This window comes from Corvus cornix, chromosome 3 (genome assembly GCF_000738735.6).
Source record: "Corvus cornix cornix isolate S_Up_H32 chromosome 3, ASM73873v5, whole genome shotgun sequence".
Taxonomy (NCBI): domain Eukaryota; kingdom Metazoa; phylum Chordata; class Aves; order Passeriformes; family Corvidae; genus Corvus; species Corvus cornix.
In genome coordinates this window covers 30,834,818-30,855,017 of record NC_047056.1, presented here as the reverse complement: position 1 = coordinate 30,855,017, position 20,200 = coordinate 30,834,818, and the positions used below count along the sequence as shown (strand labels likewise).

Sequence of the window (20,200 nt, the reverse complement as noted above, 5' to 3'; positions counted from 1 at the left end):
AGTCCTTTAGCTTCTTGGGCATGACACCTCCTGGTTGTTCCTTTGATTCTTGCTAACTCTCAACTCTAAAGAACAAGTCCACGAGTCTGACAGCTCCTTTGGTGACTTCTGCTAGTGGAGTCAACCATCCCATTGGGTCCCACCAACACGTCAGTGTGCTCTGGAATCAGCTGTGCATCCCTAGCATGTGCATTTGTGAATGCACTCCTACCAACTCATTTGCCTCTGAGGCAGACACAGTCTCACCCTTATTCGGTCCAATTGGCTTCCTTGGACAGTCTCCCTTTTTCAGAGTGACGTCATCGATGGCAATGTCCCCCTCGTAGCTCGTGCCCCGGACACCTTCGAAGATGATCTGCAAGCAGAGCATGGGAGAGAGTCCAGTGTGAGGCTGCAGCTGTGGAGGGCTCTTCCTGCACTGCAGGGCTCTGCAGAGGTGAGCAGGACACAGACCAGGTCTTATCAGATCCCCAGGAGAATGATTTCCTTCCTGTTTCTCCAGTATTCACAGGATCTGGAAAGCCAGATCCCACTGTTTATGGGACCAATCTCTGTGCTGAGCATCTGTGCAGTAATAAGTAAGCATTAGAGCTCTGCTTTATTATGTGCCCTGCTCTAACAAGCCAACCAATACTGAACAGGACTTGCAAGAGTAACTACATTCTTATTTATTATTTTGAAGTATCCAAAAGCACACTGGGCATTTTGCCACAGTGCCACAACCTACCAGCCTGTACAGAGCAGCTCTCACAAACAACCCAACAAGAGCGAAGTAGCCTGTTGGGAAACAACCTCAGCCATAAATGCAGCCCACTGCCTGGGTACACATGAACAACTCGATGAGTACATGCAGAGTGCCCAGTTCATATTCACAAGTGCTCCTAGAGTCCTAAGCAAGGGGCACAGCGAGGGTGGGCTCTTGCAGCACATGCTAGAAGAAACCTCTAGCATTCAGTCACTTTACACCAACAGGCCAGCATCCCCCCAGCTGCTCAGCACTGAGGAACCTGTCCATCACACAGTCATGGCACCAAAAGGAGCTCTCTGACAAGCAGTTTCCAGACCAGCAATAACCAGAAAATTAATAATGCCAAACTGATGCACATAAATTTTTAAATGCTTGCACATTAAAACCTCAGAGAGAAGTGGATTTGACTTCTGTGCATCCACTAAGCCTTTGCCTTGCCCCAGTGACCCTGGGGGATGAAAGCTCCCAGTACCCTGCCTTGTGCCCCACCAGCCCCTGTGCTACAGAGGAAGATGTCTGCTGGGAAATCTTCTACATCCATAGCACACAGATAGGACAGTGCAGGTGGCTCCTTGACTGTGGGCTTGGCTTACCTGGAAGGGCCCGGGTGGGTTGATGGGCACATGTGCTTGCTGCCACATGTTCCCCCGATTCCCACTGAGGGACCAGACCTGGGTGTCGATGGCTCGCTTGTTCCGCACGCGGACTAGCAGGTTCAAGGAGCCTGGAAGAGAGAAACTGGGATCTGGCATGCTGGGGCAGGCAGCCAAGCCTGCCTGCTGGGCTGGCTCCTGGCACAGCTCTGGGCTCAGCCTTGAACCATGGCTGTAAGCCCCAGCTGGCTCAGGGACAGCCTGCACAGCCCCAGTGGTCATCTCTGAAGGGAGCCAGCTTTCTCCTGTGTTCATGGATAAGTGCCACTGGCAACGTTTCATCCACCTGGCCTTTCCTAGGGAAGCACAGACCCAGAAAAAGAGGGATGGGATGAGGAAGAAGCAGTGTGCAGCATGGCTGGGGTGGCACGACAAGAGGGTGGCAGAAATGCCAGGGACCTCCAGAGGCATCCCATCCAACCTCCTGCTTGAAGCTGTCTCCTGCTCTACATGAGGGCAGCATGGTTTTGCCAGGCCAAGTCCTGAACTTCCCTGAGGGAACCAAGTTTTCCTACTGTCCAACATGAACCTCCAGCACTACCAGTTGAGGCCACTGTTCCTTATCATATAATTTAATACTATGAAAAGATTTTGGTTCCATTATCTTTGAATTTGCCCTTGAAGCAGTTGGAGGCCAAGGGCTGATAGCAACCTCCTCTTTGCCAGACTGAGCAAGTCCAGCTCCCTTAACCTCTCTTCCTAAGGACTTCTGCTCCTAGCCCTTGACCAGCCTGATGCCCTTCTGCTGGATCCTGCTAATTTCTCTACATTTCACTTGAAATGAAATGGGAGCCCAGAACACATATTTGCCTCCCCCCATTGACCACTGGCACCTGAAATATGCAATGCAGCTAACAGGGCTCTCCCTGCCCTGGCCCTGGCCATCAGCTGTGGAACTATGACCAGTGTCCTCATCCACCACTTGCCCTGGGAGCAGCCTTGGGGTGAGCAGCTGTTCTTTGAAGCACCAGAGAGCACTGCCTGTTCCACACCACCTGGTATCATCCCAGCCCCATGTTTTCAGAGGTTCACAAAGACCCTGTGAATCAACACCAACTTCAAGTTCTTTCAAAAAAAGCAATTCCCAAAAGGTTTTGTCTATCATTAAACCAAAACCAAAGCCAACAAATCTCAAAGCATTTCCAGTTCTCACTTTGAAAACAGTGTCAGAGCTTCCTACCCTCCACCCACACATGAAGCCATCTCAGTTTGTCTTCCTGCAGCATTTTGTTAGTATGCCCTCAGATTACTTCTTTTCCTTTTTTGCTTCAGTGAAAAAAGCATTTTTAAACATTCAGTCAGGGTTGACCTGAACCACTTTTTTTTTTTCTCAAAAAATCAATCAATCACAATTCCAGTCATGCTGTTGCTCATCAGTGTTTCTGGTCTCCATACACAGATATATTACACCTGAGAGTGGGATGGAAATAGTAACCCTTACTTAGCCATCTGTAGTCTGTCTGCACTTGGGATGCTGCACTCCCACATGGGTACACCCTTTGGAGAAGCAGCAGAAAGAGGTCAGGGGAAGAGGCAGGGAAACATATATATATAACCTCCCTCCTACATGATCCCCCCAAATCCTTCTTTCTTGGCACATCCACCTTAGGGGCACTGTATGAAGGACAGGGACCTGGAAATAGTCCCATCAAGTGCCTGGCTGTCAGAGAATGAGAGATACATCACAGGGAGTTCAGAGCATAATAAAGATGATGAAATGTTTAGATTCTGAGTGAATGGTTTACAAGAAAAGGTTAAAAAAATGAACTATGTATATAATTTAGTGAAAAGAGGATAGAAGGCACATTATTGACTGGAAATATTCAGAAGCATTAACTGTAAGGCTAGCTGAGAAAACTAGATGAAGGCCTGACAGGACATAGACAGCATATCCAATCCCCTTCCCGGGTGGTTCCCCGGTTTGGGATGCACACCACAACCCAGGATAAGGAGAAAAATAGCTTGTTTCTCTCTCCCTTGAGACCAGTTGGCACTGCACAACCTTGGGGGATCCAAGTCAGTGAGACCTCCCTCCTGGAAACACAGTGCCACAGATGAGAGAAGTCACTACAGGAGTCTCTGGCAAAACCAGCTTTGAGCTGCTGGTTTCCTGGCATCTTCCCTGCCCTCAGCAGCTTCCTATGAAGGAAAGTGTCTCTAAGGATACCTAGTCCTCATGAAGCCCCTTGTCCAAACTGACAGCTCACGCAGGAACTACATAACCCCATAGATCAATGTCAACAGGAGTGTGTTCAGAGCAGCTAATTACAGACACCAGGGCCGGTGAGGTGAGGGATTGAGAGCAAATGAAGAATTAATATAAAGCTGCTAGCAAGAAAGGATTAAAAACAACCATTGTCTATTCTATCCTCATTTGGGGACTTGTAGCTAGGATTTGCTGCACAATAGCTTGGCTGAGTAGCCAGCACTGGGACAAATCACGCAGCAAACGAACTTTGATGCCCTAGAAAAAAAGCAAAGGCAAGATAGAAAGAAACCCAGAGAAGCATCTGGAATGCAAATTAGCGCCTCCAAAGCACTGGCTGTGAATGCCTGGCCTAAACCCAAACCAAGCTTGAGCACATCCTGGCTGACAGCTCCATGTCCTTGCAGCCTCAGGAAAAACAACCTTTTGGCACCTGAATTCCCTAATACAACAATACTGAATATGAGCAGGCATTCTTCAAATTGTTTACAATTGGAAAGGAAGCTCCCTTATCTACTCACAACATGCAGTGTTTCACTACTCCTGCCTACACGTGGAAAACTGAAGGTCGAAACAGAGGAGCAGCACACCCATGGCTGTCTTAGAAATCAGTGAGAGTTGTGAAGGGCAGCCAGGTCTCACAGCCCTACCTGCAATCCCTGCTAAGTTACAGAGGCTCCCTGAGTCTGGGAAGGAACTACAGACCTCCATTTTCCAGTAACACTGTCACTGGGAATATACTTCTGGGAGACATGGCAGAGACTCCTGGACTTTAAACAGTGATGAAACCTCTATCCCATCTGAACTGAGACCACGGGGTTGTAGATGTTACTGTTTGTGTAGCTCTTCTACTTTACTCCCTTCCACCATGTGTCAGTCTGCCACCAGTTGCCAGTCAAGTTAAGGGCACGTAGCCTGTGATGGAGGTACCTGTAAATGAACCTCCAGATCTGTGCTCTAGGCAGAGCCATAAAATATTGCAGACTTGGACTATGGGAATCTCCAAGTCATCCTCCTTTCCAGTGGTTACAAACTGAAGAAGAATCAAAGCATGACCTGCTCTCCAACTCATCAGCAGAGATGAGAAAGGCCCATCTGGGATGTTCTCCAGTGCCAGTTGCTGCAGTCACCCCTTTTTGCCTGCTTTCATACTGCAATCATGCCTGCTTTCCTGTATCCGAGTCCAAAGCCAGCTGGGCAGTTTTGTTACCTATTTCTCTCCTTGTTGCCCCTTCCCCATCTCCCCGGCCTGGCATTTCCTAAGGACACCTGCTGGTGAGGCACACAAAAAGACAGACCACCTATCTGCTGCTATATCTCTCCAGCTGACCAGAGACAGACAGACAAAAGAGAAATCCCAGGACACCAGCAATCCTGTTGTTAACTCTTCCCATACAAGGCAATCTTCGCATTTGTCTTGTAATCTGCATTATTCCTTCTTCCCAATCAAAAGGGAGAATAAAGGCCAGTGATGAGTGAGGAGGAATCAATTACAGAGAGAGCCAGCTGTACCTTCTGCTGTCTGCCTTGAAGACCAGAGCTGGCATTTCAAAAGAGTGGCACTCACACAAAAGACCAGCTGGGCTTCCAGATAGAGTAACCCAAGGGATGCCTTTTAAATGTTACCTTCTCACAACAAAAAAAGGTCTTCACTCAGTTTCCAGGGGACAGAACTTCACTGTCACATGGAATTGCAGTGTAGATCCAGAAGAGCTGGCACAGGCAGCAGCAGGAGGGAGGCAGGGTCTGTAAGGGAGGGACCACCAGCACAGTCGGTATGGGATGGCAGAGAAGGTAGAGGTTTCCTCAGGAGTTCTCTTGGGGAGTTAATGCAAAATGATGGGGTGCAGAAAAGGCTAAGGAACAGCTCAGTTTACATGGCTCAGGATGGGAGGCAGGCAGCTGGAGTAGTCAGGATGCAAAGGGAGGATGACACTACACACTGAGACATGGGGTACCATGCCAAGTGCAGCAGAGCTCTGTGGGATGGGTAGGGAAGGTTGTTGGGATCCACAGCCATGAGCTGGCACACAGCCTGGTCTCACTGCAACTGCGTGCTGCACTCTGTAAGATCCTTGCTCCAGTACGGGGCAATTTCAGGAGACCACCTATTGATGAGAATTCCTGGCTGCAGCTCCAGTTTAGATTTGGCACCCACCTGGGAATTCAGGGCTGAAAGGCCCCATGGAAATTCCCATGGCATTTCCAGTGCAGGAAAGACAGACTGAAATAGGAAGCTGACTGATTACAAGAGATATCCAGTACCTAGAAAGAGATTCACGGTGTGGAGAGGACTTAGACCTTACACAGCTTAGCAGAGTCACCCATAGACCCAAAAAGAGGGCTAAAACCAATCGAGGGAGAAAAGAGCTCTTACATTTCCAACAGGGGCTCTGAGCACTTCTTCGAGTGTTTAATGTTAATGCCGCTGATCAGAAACTAAAAGCCCAAAGCTTAGTGCAGGCAAATCCCAGGAGCAAATGACAGTCTCCAGAAAGAATCTATTACTTTTTATAATATTCACAACAAACACAGGTCTCTCTCCCTCTCTCATTTAAATGGATGTTAATGAATAGCAGTCAGCATCAGGCTGGTGTTCTTGGTTACAGAGCTGGGGGGAAAGTTACTGCTCTGAGAGCTAGAAAGCAGAGGGTAGAAAAATAATTGTAGCACAGATAAAGAAGCAGAAATAACACCAAGTGGTACTGACTCATAAATTCTGGGAATGTAAGTTGTCTTTGTGCCATGGTAGGATGTATTTACTCATTCACAGTCTCTCAGGATGCTTCACACATTAACATATGAGGAGTAAGACAATTAAAGCCTCTGGGCTGCTTTCCACTCCTGACTACAGAGAACTTCATCTCTACACGTCTTCCACTGTTCTCAGCTTGGTGTGCAGGGTCCCCTCTGTGCAGTCATGGGGTCACTACACAGACCTGTTTCTGCAGCCACACTTCACTAACTCCAGAGCAGGAGGGTTCAGAGAGCTCATCCTCGTCAGTCTGGAAAGCACCATAATCCCACCTCTACTCCTAAGACATCTGCATTGGGCATGGAGAATGTTTGGCCTGTGCTGCCAGCTGGCTGATTGCTGTGGGACACTCCATGCTTTGGTACAGTAGGGAGGCTACGGAGAAAGGAATCAGGGGAATCAAAGCCTCCTGTTTCCTGCTGTGTCTAGGACTTTCTGGGGATATAAACAGCAATAAGGTAAGTTTTGATTGGCAATGTTTCTCCTACAGCAAACCTGTGAAAATTACTTATATATGGCTACAGGGAATTTTCTTTGGAGCTAACTGTGGATTTCAAAAACCTGAAGAAACAAACACATTTCCACCTCTGACCTCCTAAACCACCATCAAATGAAGCTGGGCTTGAAGCAATATTCCCTGACATAGCTACACCAATTGCACAGATTGATCTATGATCCATCACTATCTATCTGACTAGTCTGGCATGTACAGGAATTTCAGGATGGAGGGAATGTACCAGCAGAGAAGCAACAACACTCTAAAAAGGCGAAGTGGACATATGGATGGACCCCTGGAGAGACACACTGGGCAGGGGGGACCTGGGCCCTGCAGACAGAGGGGTAAGTGCAGTGGTACTGTCATGGCTGTCTCGTGATGAGGAATGGCAGGCAAGCTACAGCTATAGCTCCTTCTCTCCAGCATATCCCCACCTGTCTGTGTACACAGAGAGCAGATGGTGATATGGCAGGAGCAGACTCGCAGTGGAGCTATGCTTGAGCTCCTTTGCTCATTTGATCCGCCAGTCTAATTAGAGAAACTGTTAGCATAGAAAGATGAATGATACAAGACTTCCATCTTTGATACTGTGTTTATGGAACAAAATCCTGACACTCCTTTTCATGGAAAATTCCCTCAGAGGTTGTTTGTGACCAGTAAGAGGCTTTCTCTCTGTGGACAACAGGATGTGGTTTAAGAAGTTCAGAAGAGGGAGAAGAAAGATCTCCATGCTCCACAATGTTAAATTTATGCAATCTCAGAAGAACAAAGGCTCATCCAATATGCAGCCAGAACAGAGAGATGGCACAGGGAAGGTGACTCAGGGGTAAATTCAGAGCTGGTCACTTGTTGGGGCCATGGCTGTGTAGGAGCCCAGTGCTGCCTGTGACTCAGCTTCAGGCAGGGCAGGGGGAGCTCCAGGTGCTTGGCAGGGAAATGGATGCTCTCTCCTTCATTTCTCTGTGCAGCTGCTGGCAAGCAGGATGGGGGCTGCCGATGGGGGCAGCTCCTTCCCTCTTTCCTGCTGTAGCTCGTGGTCCCCAGAAGTGCTGGGTACTACCTCAGAGAGGAGAGGCCAGCCTGGCGGAAAATCACAGAATTGTTTACATTGGAAAAGACCTTTAACATCAAGTCCAACCATTAAAAATGAGAGTATGATAAACCTAGCAAGAAGGAGATCATGTGTAGGCAACTTTTCCCACCAATTTTGCAGACTCAAGAAGCAGAGTGAACCATAGTTCAGCTGCGAGGTCTGTTTGCTCTTTGTTCACCCTCTGTTTCGTGACATGCCCAGATGCCTTCAGGCAATGCTCTCTCTCCTCCCAGCTTTGATAACGGGCCCTTTCATCTTTGGCACCAGAGACAGCTGGGTCCTTTATGGAATTCATGTGCTCAGCTCTCAGACTGAGAGCACGCACTGTGCTCAGCACTCCCCGACGAGCTGAAACAAAGTCTGCTTCATAGACACTACCAGGTCTAAAAGAGCACAACAGCCAGACGGGACTCTGCCTGTCTCCCTTCTGTGGGCAGGCTTTGAAAAGACCTCAGCAAGAGAGGAGGGAGCCTCCCAGAGCCCACAAAACACAAGTGATGTGTGTGGAAAGGTTCCTGACAAAAACCCCGCAGACACAGATGCACTTATGCTGAGGAAAATCTTGCCTGTCTCTTCGCTATCCCTATTAACAATTTTCCTATTTCCCCATCATCACCCTGTCTGCGGTGTCTCAGTCCCGGGAGCCAAGCACAGGGCAGCTGCACAGCTGCAGGGCTTGGAGCAGATGGGCTGTTTTACTGCAATGCTGAAGCCAGTGAGACAGAGGAAGGAGCAGCTGAGATCACATATTCTTCCTGCTGAACTGAGGACACCACTCAAAAGCTGTTCTCTGGCCTCATCCTCTGCCTGACCCAGGGAGATGTGCGAGGATGAATGGTTCAGGCCTTGGAAATGATTTGCTGCAGGAAGGCTGTTTGTTAGAGCAGGCTGTGCACCCAGCTTAGAGTCAGGATGCATTATAGCAAGAGACTCTTTTCCCACTTCGTGCCTGCCGTACTTGCACCACAAAACTTCAAGGCGACTAGCTGAAACTGTGATACCCCAAATCTGCAACCGCAAACTCCTTCAGGTGCTGGCGTGCCTGTCACCCCTGCAGAGCTCTCTTTGGGAGAGGAAATCACTCCTGGAAGTGATGGTGGTGACTGACACTTGTGGAGCATTTCTTTGATTTTCTGGGATACATTACAAAATCACGCCTGGTTGAAGCTCAAATACAGATTAGGATGGATGCACAAGTGTGTATCATAGTTTTGCACTCTGGCCCCACAGCCTTTACTCTGTCAGAGCACCCAGGGGGGTGTCCAGATGTGCACCTGGAGTGACCAACAGTGAAATAATTAATGGTCTATGGACAGAATAGAAGAGTGACAAGGGAGTGCTAAAGAAGTAGCTGGATATACTCTGAGAGCTCCTGTTTCCTCTTAAGTGTCTGTTGTGTTTTGTATATATCAATTTCAGAGTCTGAATAATTGATGCAACACCTGATGTCTCAGGAGATAATCAGGTTGCAGTGTATCCTTACAGCTCCTAAACTTTGCACAGGGATGCTGCTGTGATTAAAGTCTGAATGGAAAGATGTTCTGCTGATCATTCAGCAGGAGGGGAGATCACAGCAACTGTCCACCAGAGGAATAACTGTGTCTCCAATCAGGTGATCAGGAGCAAAGAAAATCTGTCGGGATTCAGGGCATCTGCAAATGAATGGGTGCCAGCAATCTGTGCTCCGACAGCCTTGCCAATGAAATCTGCGGCAGGAAAGCAATCAGACATTCAGCTAGCAAGACAGAAGAGGGCTTTTGAAGAAGGCAACATTTCAGTGTCTATCTGCACTGGGAACTTGATTCAGTGATTCCTTTTTAGTGAGGGGCAAGGAAAGGCAGTGAACCCCCGTTTAAGGTACTAAACAGAATACCTGCATCAACATTTGTGGAATAAAAATGACGTGTAGCCAATCCACACCTGAACACCCTTCCCTCGTCTCCATGTGTTCTTTAGATGTCAAGCTCTTTGGCTTAGGGATGGTTCAATCCTACCTATCAAACATGCTGTTTGTGCTCTTCATAAGTAAACATATAATGAAGGTATAGACACATAGGATTTACTGGGCTCCAGCAAAAGTAACTGAAGGGAATTCTCTGCCCTTGGTTATGCAGGAAGTTTGATTAGATGATGTATCAATACTATTGGGTCTTAATAATCTTTAAATCTATGCCTCTCACTCAATTCTTTAGAATTCTTTAGAAAGTCACTGAATTCTTTAGAAAAACAATGACTTCATCTGTCTTTGGTTCAGAGCCACTGTATTGAACTTACAAAGGTTGAATGACACTTTACAAATACATGGTCTCCTTGCTAGGTGTTTATAATCTTTGCTCATGATCATGGTAATTGACTAACCTCCCAAAAAACCCATGCAGATACTACTAGAAGAGGCCACAGTCTATCCAAAGGGTCCATACCACAGCCCACAGGAAGGTGCTGGATCTCTTCATTAGTCAATACGTGTTTATTGATGGAGGAATGACTAAAGCCAAGAACACATCTGAATAAGTGGAAAAAGAATGAGTATTAAAAAGTTGAATACATTTTTTCATTACAGACTGTTCACTTAACTCTAACCGTGACTTGTTTTCAAGAGTCTAGAGGGAAGTGAATCATACTCATTAGGAAAATCAGCCTCCCCACAATCAATCCAGTGACGTAATCTCTACTGTGTAGTTATTGCACTGGAGATAATGGCATGGATTTAATGAACAACACATTTCTATATGAGGCAAACTATGTATCCAAAAGAATGCAGCTACCTCCAGGGTGCCACCTGCATTACTGTGCAGTGGCAGGGTGCTGTGTTCATAAACAAAGTTTGGGTAGGAACGAGGGAGCTACGATGTTGAATCTTAAAAAATGATGGCTTTGTGGTTCAAGCTGCTTTTACATGGACATAACTGGTACCTCTCAATCCGTGTGACCTGACTGTGTGATCTGACTACTGTCACTAGTCAGAAAGAAGTTGGAGCCACATGGCACCCACCAGCTCCTACGTGTGATCATCTACCATGGCCTTTCAGACACGCCTTTGCACTGATTTTCTGATCTGAGTTGGACAAGAAAAGAAGCAATTCAGTTTGGCAGGCCTTCCAGACCTGTGATTCCTCCTCAGCAGGAGAGCAGCAGTGGTGACACTGCCTGTGTAAGTGGCCTGCCCACAACCCAGTTCCCTCTGTGAAACAGCCATGGCTTTCTTGAACTGACAGATGCTGTGGCAAGAGATCTGATCTGGCCTCATTGTTTCCAGTGACTCAGAACCAAAATCCTTCTTAATCAGTCCCCAGCACTGTCCCTCATGGGATCTTAGAGTAGAGTAGAAGAGAAAAAACCAAAAGGGAAGTGAAGGGAAAGAAAAGTTGGAAAGGACTTAAAACCACGAACTAGTCCAACTGCCTGACCACTTTGATCACCTCTCTAGAAAGCCTATTCCAGTGTCTGACCACCTTTTCAATAAAGAAATTTAATCCTTCCCTGATGTAGTTTTGAACCATTCCCATGCATCCTGTCACTGGATACCATGGATTGGCACCTTTCATCCCCCTTCCCTCCTCAAGAATCTGTAGACAGCAATGAGTACTTTACAATTTTATTGGAAGCTTTGTATCCTGATTATACATAGACCAGACTTAGCTGGGGTGGTCAGGTAAGGTCTGTGTCAGCACTGGAATAATCACACCCTTAACTCTCCATTCAGTGTGGCTGAAATTTCCATGTCCCTCTCAGCAATCTTCATCCTGCCACCTGACCACGAAGATATCTCTTGCTGCAGGGCCTGCAAGAGCATCCAGCAGTGAGCAGGAGGCCATGCAGATCATAACCTGGCTGACCACTGAGTTAGGAGGCATGAGAGAAAGGTGGCAGGGCACTGTGGTCGAATCAGTCTGTCAGGGAAACTGTCGTCTTAAAGCATCCCCCTCTCAGGCAGCCCCTGGGAAGGGAGGAAGAGGAGTCTGATGGCTGCAGCAAGGACTTGAGGATTTGCTCCAAGCTGCAATGCTGACTCACCCAGCCAACCTGGCAAAGAGGCTTTTTTGAACTTGGCGAATAGCTGCTAGCTGCCACCGCTAGTTTCCTCCCCTGAAGAAAGCAAGCAATTCCTCAGAAACACAGAATCACAGAATATTCTGAGCTGGAAGGGACCCACAAGGATCATCAAGTCCAACACTTAAGTGAATGGCACACATGGGGATTGATGCCATGACCATGGCATCATTAGCACTGGGCTTCAACCAACTGAGCCTCATTTGGTATTTCTATGCCAGCCACACGTAAGACACCCTCGTTCTTGAATGCCTTGTGGAAACGGGATTTCTTTTCTTCCCCTCCCCCTGATTATTGTGTTGGGGCTAGCAGGATCATAGGGCAATGTGAATGCTTGCTACAGAGGTGGCCAGAGGAAGAAAAACAGATGACCAAATAACTTCAGAAGAATGGGAATTGCCTCCAGGGAGCTCCCCTTCATCCTGCTCTCTCATCAGCTGAGAGATATTCAACAGCGTCCTGCTCTGCTAGTCACTGAATATTTTATATCATGGCTACAACCAGTGCATTTGTATTCCGTTTCTCTCTTTCGTCATATCTATTATAAACGAGTAGTGTCTGGGAACTCTCCCAGGGAAGATTTGCCTGGATGGCTGTGGATATTTTATAGTCAAATTGTGAGAGTAAACCAGCTTTCAAGTTCTGTAGTGGGGGAAAAAAAGGTAATAAAAGGGTTATTAAAAAAATAAATAAATGTCGGGATTTTATACAGCTACTTTTTGTAGCGACAGAGCTTCAGTTTGCTCCACGATGGAGCTGGAAAAGGCTTGGGATGGGAGACACCCTCTTGCTGGCACTGTCTGCTGACAGGAACAATCTGATATGCTCTTGCTGGCACCTGGCTTGGCAGGACTGTGCTGGCACTAGGTGAGCCAGGGGTTGTGGCTGTGACTGCAGGCATCAGGGATAGATATATGGGAAGTGAGGCATGGCTCCAGATTGGAGCAAGCCCACCTTTACCTTCATATTGTTGCATATGTGAGATGGATGGGAGGGCAGGGCCTGTCTCCTCATTTTGCAGAAGTCCTACTGAGTCCTACACCCTCCTCAAAGCCAGGGCTAAAGAGGAAGAGCTGAGTAAACTTGTTTTGCCCTAAGGACTCTGAGAGGACTTCAGCCAATAAGGGCATCAAGCCTGGCATCAAGGAACTGAGCTTCAACTTGCAGACAGATACATGGTGGGTTTGCTGGACCAAGTAATGTATTCCACAGGCCAAGAGAAAAAGAACTTTTTTCTCATTTCATTCTCTTTCGATCTCTGTCTCTATCTAGTCAGTCTAATTTTAAAATTTGCCCTCAGCATTCAAGAGTCTGTCCACCCCACAGAAAATTTATCAGCCCCTTTGTACAACAAGAAGAGAACAGGGATCAGGCAGGGGCCATAACATTGGGTATGAAGTGAAAAATCAACAGACATAAAAGGTGTCTGAAGCTGAGGAAAAGAAAATAGCACTCAGAGGCTTTCTTAGGTCTTCGGAGGCACTGTAGCTTTTGGGTAATTTGTGGATGGAGCAAATCAGTAAAGAGTTAAAAAGCTAAAAGCGAAAAACCTGTAATGAATTGATTCTCTGTCATGTCCAGCCCACCCCATCTCCAGACCAACCACCACAAGAGAACTGTTAAACCGAGCTCTCTTCCAAAATCAAGCAAGTGTTGATGAGCTTTTACTTTACCTGTGAAATGAACTTGGGAATATGACACAGGAAAAAAAGCAAGAGGCCTCCACTCTCCACATCTTTTTTTTGCTAATCTCCCACCAGTCTGGGCCAGTCTTCATCAAAGAATGAGATCCCTTTCCGAGCCTCCAGGAGAAGACGTGCAGGCATTAGGCAGCAGAGCTGGCTTACCGTAAGGGCCAGCTGCAGGGAACACGAGTTCACCAGAGAGCATTAGCAGCTGGACTCTGTCAGCTAAGCAGGACCAGCAAGTCCAGGAAAACCTGGTGTGAGCCAACACTGACAGTGCTCTGCCTGAGCAACCTGCCACTACTGGCATAACTACAACATGGAGCAGCCTGTCTCCAGGCGGAACCCAGGTGTTGGGGTCCCTCCCCCGCCGTGTAGCCCTGGCAGAGGGGCCCTGAGGGCACAGACACGGGGCTTCCCTGCGCCTGCTCAGCCTCGTTCCCGTTGGTTGGTTTGTGTTCCCTGTGCGGGCAGAAGGACCCTTGGTCCCGTGACTGGAACAGTTCCTGGGCAGAGCCCTGGCCATGCGGCTGGAGAAATAAACATCTCTCTGAAACAGCTATCAAGAATCTGTCCACATATATATTTCTTTTCCGCGGGACTCCTGGTTTGATACAGGCGTGTTACAGTCTCCGCACTGTAACACCCAGGTGTGTGAGAACACCTTTGACCTAGCCCGATTCCAAGTGCAGAGAGCAGATATGAACCCTCAAAACACAGACACAGATGGAGACCTGCTCAGTGAACTGCAGTCCAGCTCCTAGGCCCTGACACCCATGGTGTCAGGGTTTCAGCCTTGCCCAGATTTTGCAGTTTTAACCTCTCAGCCGTGCCACATGTACACAGAGACGTGGCCAGACTCAGGAGCCTGTTCCCTTCCAATGACATCTACAGTACTGAGCAGAGAGCTGTTAATTAACCCCACTTATTGAAGGGCAGACACATTCCTGCCTGGGCCCTGATTTTTCAGTCAGGCTCTAGTCCAGCAGGTGATTAATAACCCTGTGTGCTGTGGGAAGAGTGCATCTATTATTCAAATTAATGAAATTATAATCAAGAGGTGACGAATTAGCAGTTGCTCCTTGACTGGATGTGGAAACTCATTAGTGTGCCAGGCGCTTCTGTGGTGCTCGCTGTACTCGAGGCTTACAGTAGTGAGACGAGGGAGCCAGGCAGAGCAGGCAGCCCCTTGGCACAGCTGGGGGAGCACACATCCTGCCCACCCCAATATAGCTGTAGCCTCCACAGAGCTCTCTGGTCCCACAAAGCCCCTTCAGCCTCTTCTCCTCTCCAATGGACAGACTGGCTGTAAGGTGCTGCCCCAAGGATGGGCTGTGACAGCCTCACAACCCTGACACTGCTGGGCTGCAGGACAAGTGTTTGAGAGCAGCAGCCCACCCTGTTGCTTGGAATCCTGGAGTAGGACTCCCACCCTCTGGAATTGCTGGTCACAGGCACAGCTGCTGGAGCAAGAGGCTGGAGATCTTCCCCAGGAGCCCACATGAGGCTGGGTTTACCCCTCCCCAGAGGGTACTCACCAATGTGCTTCCCGTACATGTGGTAGTAAAAGGAGACACAGTAATACTTGGCAGTGATATTGTAGAGGGGGCTGATGAGCCGGGCTTTGTCTCCTGTCACCCGGGGCCGGGATGCCTCGATGAACATGTAATAACCTGCAGAATGAGAGAGAAAGGTGGGCAAAGGCAGCACACACTGGGTCTCCCTTCCTCCAAATGATGGGATGCCAGCACGGCTGGGAGAACACCCCTCCTCTGTGGGACATGGCCTTGCTCTTCCCAACTGCTCTGCACCCACTGTGATGCTGGCCAGAGACACTTGCAGGATGCCTGCAGTGCCTCCTCTGCCTCAGCAGTATTTAGGGACGAGCAGGAGAGATGGGCATCTGCAGACCTGCTGTGAGCACACATAGCAGGTGAACTCCTGAACATGCACATGCTCTGTCTGGGTGCAAAATGAGCCTTGCTGCTGCAGCACAAGGAGCCTCAGGGCTGACTGCACTGTGCAAGGAGAACCCCAGAAAGAGAAACCATTCCAGACTAATTTCTTTGCCTCAAGTAGAGGGAGAGAGGATTTGGTACATCTAGCCTAAACAATATTGTTGTCTAAAGAGAACAATACCAAAGCAGTTGTTAACAGCCCAAGGAGGAACAGATTAGCCATTTAATTTGTTAACATCATTTTCAATGCTCAATCAGGTTGGTGTACTGAACACTAATGGGAAAAGCCATTTCCTCAGCTGGCCATTGGATGTTCCCATTTTTTTCTGAGTTCAAAGTTATGTGTTTGCATATAAATTTACTTCTCTTATTACAGAAAGAAGGATGTAATATCCAGCTAAACTGGATAGCACTGTATTCCATGCACAGCTACCGTGAGCAATAAATAACACCAGTCTCCTTCAGCTATAGGTGGGGCTTCCTTCTGCCCCACAGGCAGCTTCTGTCTGCTCTCTCATGCTTCTGTGCTTGGTACTGAGGAGATCTGTTTGCATCCCTGAGAACTTCTTTGAGGAAACAGCTCACTAAAACCTACAGGACCGTTTCTAGGTGTTAGAGATGTTCTCCTTCTCATTAATCCATTTTTTACTTCAAAACAAGCATCAAACAGTGCAAGGGCATTAGGCAGCAGGCAATTAGCTGATAACAAGAACTAATGCTCACACTATTCCCTTCAACAAAGTTGTGGGTGTTTTAATTGTGTGTTTAATTCCAGTCAGTAACATGCAAATTAACTGCCTGCTCCCTGCACTCTGTGTGATGTAGAAAGCAGATCAGCCCTCCATCAGCTCTCAGAGCTGTAAGACTCCTGAAAAGAGACGGTGTGCACCTCGCCTCCCCAGCCAAGCCAAAAAGAAATCCAGACAGGTGCCTACCCTCCGGCGTACCGCTGATGTCCGTGGGGGGCCCTGTGTTGACGGTGCGCTTGGGGTTCTGGGTCAGGGCATTCTGCCGGGTCCAGTCAAAGTTGTCCATCTTGTCCTGCATGAAGCCACAGATCTTCTCGTCCTCAAAGCGGCAGGTGTTATCTGTGGGCATGGGGAAGAGAAGGGGCTGCTAAGCTGCTGCTTTTCAAACACCCTCCCCAAGCTGCCTGGGTGCTCGCAGCAGTGCTGTGTCACTACTGAGGCTCTGTGTCAAGCCGGGGGCAGATGGGCAGCCCCCAACCTCAGGAGGAGGCTGCAAAGGAAGGCATCACAGAAATCACAGAAATCACAGAATGGGTTGAGTTGGAAGCAGCCTCAAAGACCATTCAGTTCCAAACCGATTGCCATGGGCGGGGATGCCATTCACTTGATCAGGTTGCCCAGAGCCCCATCCAGCCTGACCCTGGACGCTTCCACAGATGGGGCACCCATAACATCTCCGGAAAGCTTGTTCCAGTGCCTCACCACTCTGTGAGTAAGGAATTTATTCTTAAAATCAGATCTGAATCTCCTCTTTCATTTAAAAATGTTCCCCTTTGTCACTACCCATACTACATCAGTGATTAGTGCTGTTACGGAAGTGTTAATCCAGGCTGATGGATATGATGGTCTGACAAAATGGAATAAAGCTACTAAGGCTAAAGAGGAAGAGATTCTCTGAGACATCTGAAGGGGCAAATGTATAGGAGCATAAAAAGATCACCGAAGGCAAACTGGCTACAAGGTATTTATATCAGAACAACTTGATGGTAGAATAATTTCCCCAGGAGAGAGGAAAAAGTAGCAGCAGATGACCCCCCTTCAGGCTATATATTAAACTAAACTATGACACACATGAAAAAAATCAGCTGTGGAGAAGAGGTCAGCTCAGTGCGACAAACGTGTCATTTAGCCAGAGTACATCTAATTTATGTCAGCTAAAAGGCACATTTGATTTTGCAGCTTGTGCTGGTTCCCCTAACAAAATAAAACATGTAGGTAAAAGATTTTTATGTAGGATCAACCACATGTGCAATAGGGCTTGCTTTTATTACTACCACAAGATGGTTACACCCTACAGCAATATTGTAAGACATGAAAAATCTTGTGCATAGACATAACCCAATATGGACTTGCAGAAATTGAAATGAATTGGACATGACCAGGCTGAAGATTGTAACCTTTGTGTTAAAAAGGTAGTTTTGAGTCACAAAAGCAAAGGCCAAGAACCAGCTTTACACTGCTGACACAATAGGAGAGGGATGGATAAAACAGGAAAAAAACAAAGAGAAAACAGGTCTAAGAACTGATGTGAAAACTGCTGTGTGTTGTGAAAGGTCCCTGGGCAGAAACCAGAGCTGGAGAATGAGCTGGAAGTGGGATCTCGGACCTTGTGAGTGATGTAGATACAGCAAGCACAGATATTTTTATTTGCTGCTTTTATGTAAAAGCAAGGAAATGTGCTATGAAACTGAAAGATAAAGCCATGAAAGAACACATACACAAAGGAAAACAAGGCTCTTGACAAGGTCTTGGGATGTGCTAGGAACCTCATCCATGGCATGCTGGTGCAAGACTCAAATTTGGTGTTTACCTCCTACCCTAATCTATCATGCCTAGATGAAGAGAAGCCCAAACGCCTACTGGGGCTTCCGCATTCTTGTATCTTCAGTGATGACTTGCTCTGGTTCCTGGGCAGGAGGCTTTTTCTCCTAGCATGGGTGACTCTGGCAGGACATGTAGGGCAGAGCAGGGTCCTCAACCTATGGGCTGGGTGCCAAGAATGGGACAGACAAGGGAAGTTTTCTGCAATGTCAGGGCCAAAAGCTCCAGATGCAGTACAATGTGATGTTAGGAGCTTCATACACCTACCATACACACAAAATCTGTTATCTTGTACCAGAGAAGAGAGGCTGCTCATGAAATGAACAGAATCTTGACTCTGAGATGCTGCACCTTCTGATGGCTACCCTGTAGCGAGCATCCTCCCCATCCCCTCCCATTTGGAAATGAAAACGACTGAAAATGTAATCCAAACAGACATGAAACCCTGTGGCAGGGAAGTGGATTCCCCCTTCTTGCCTGTCTCTTTCCAGCATCCCATCAAAGCAGTGAGAAAAGAGGATGCAGCCTCCTGCTGTGGCCTGCAAAAATGTCTTTGCCAGCATAGGTTGGACAATGTGTGGCAAGCCAAGGCCTGGTTCACAGACCAGGGCAGCTGGGTTTCCCATAAGCTCAGTGGGAAGCACCACATGCCCCCTCCTTTGGGCTGAGCACAGCCATCGGGAGCTTGTCTGGGCTGGCCACTTAACTGCTGATTAACCCTGGCTAAGTGCTTTCTGTTCAGTCTGCTCATTTCTAATTAGCATCCAAATCCAAATTAGCCACTGCTGAGCAGCAGCTAGCACAGGAGCCTGAACAGCACCTGGAGCTGAAGGAGAAGGGAGCAGAGGACAGGACAGATGCTCGCAGGGTCTGAGACAGGGCAACTGTGTGGGATAGGGGGCCTCTTCCATCCCCAGAACAAAGAAATGGAAGGAGAAAAGAGTGAGAAAGCAGCTCCTAAGGGTCCTTCTTCAGCTCTCATGGCTGAGAGAAGGAAGTTCATGGCTGTGGGAGATACCCAGTGGTCCTCAAAGGAGGGGCTGGAGCCTGCAAGCTTGCTGATGTTGCTGGGTTGTGTAACACTCCTGGTTTCTCTCCACTGGAACAAAGACAAACATCTGCATGACTCCAGCTCATGGGCTGCCAGCTGCAGATGAAAGAGACACATTTTCTCTTAGAATGGCATTATCCTACACAGCAGGATCCACCATGACTGTCCTTTTGCAAAAGCATCAGGGTGGTTTGCACCTCTGACCCTGTTGATTATGTGAACCTTCAAAGAAAGATGACATCTTTCTCCAGCACAAAATTACCTTAACAGGGAATATCTGGTGGAAAGCAGCATTGGAAGCTGTAACACAGAGGTCAGACAGGCAACTGCCTGAAAGGGAACAAACCACAAATGAGGAGGCACACAAATCAAAGGAAAGGCAGATTAAGGAGAAAGCACAAGCTCAGGTGGAGATCAGAGAGATTTGTGCAAGACAATAGGACCTGAGAACAGCATTCCCAATGTAGCACCAAGGCCTGGTTGTGCCAGCCTGGTGGACTACTGTGCCTCATTTGTAAGAAGCCACACACATGGGATGAGACTGCTCAGAGAAGTTGACACAAAAGCCTATGGAGAGCTCTTTTAATGTCCAAACTGGGCCCTGAGCACATCCTCTCCTCTCACTCAAATGCAGCTACTTCCAGAAGGCAACGCTTCTAGCAGAGCGCATAAAAGAGAGAAGGGTCCCATGCATCACAGATCAAGCGACGCTGTTGCTTAATCAACAACATGATCCATCTTATGTGCACCACTGGCTGTGCAGGATGCAGGAGTTTGTGACTCCAGCACATCGCCTCTGCTGAGCTTGGGAGCTCTAGGCACTTTGCAACAACTAATGAACAAGGCTTCTTAACTTCTCTGTAACATAGCAATGCCTCTCTGTGTATCTTCTGCATTACATGTGGGGAAACAGATGCACAAAGACAGAGAAACAC

The 20,200-nt window shown here is 47.9% G+C and overlaps 1 protein-coding gene across 4 annotated transcripts in view; it reads right to left on the bottom strand.

The window, feature by feature from the left end:
* Positions 1-20,200, bottom strand: part of MDGA1 (MAM domain containing glycosylphosphatidylinositol anchor 1) — a 152,733-nt gene that overhangs the window by 10,190 nt on the left and 122,343 nt on the right. For 3 of the 4 annotated variants that reach the window (XM_010391803.4, XM_019281293.3, XM_019281291.3), the window contains 4 exons: positions 16,580-16,732; positions 15,225-15,359; positions 1,342-1,472; positions 247-355 (listed from right to left, as the gene is read on the bottom strand). In XM_010391803.4, coding sequence (XP_010390105.1) covers positions 247-355; positions 1,342-1,472; positions 15,225-15,359; positions 16,580-16,732 — 528 coding nt within the window. Of the gene's footprint in view, positions 1-246; positions 356-1,341; positions 1,487-15,224; positions 15,360-16,579; positions 16,733-20,200 lie in introns of those variants that run through there. The other variant, XM_010391804.4, reaches the window with a different exon arrangement.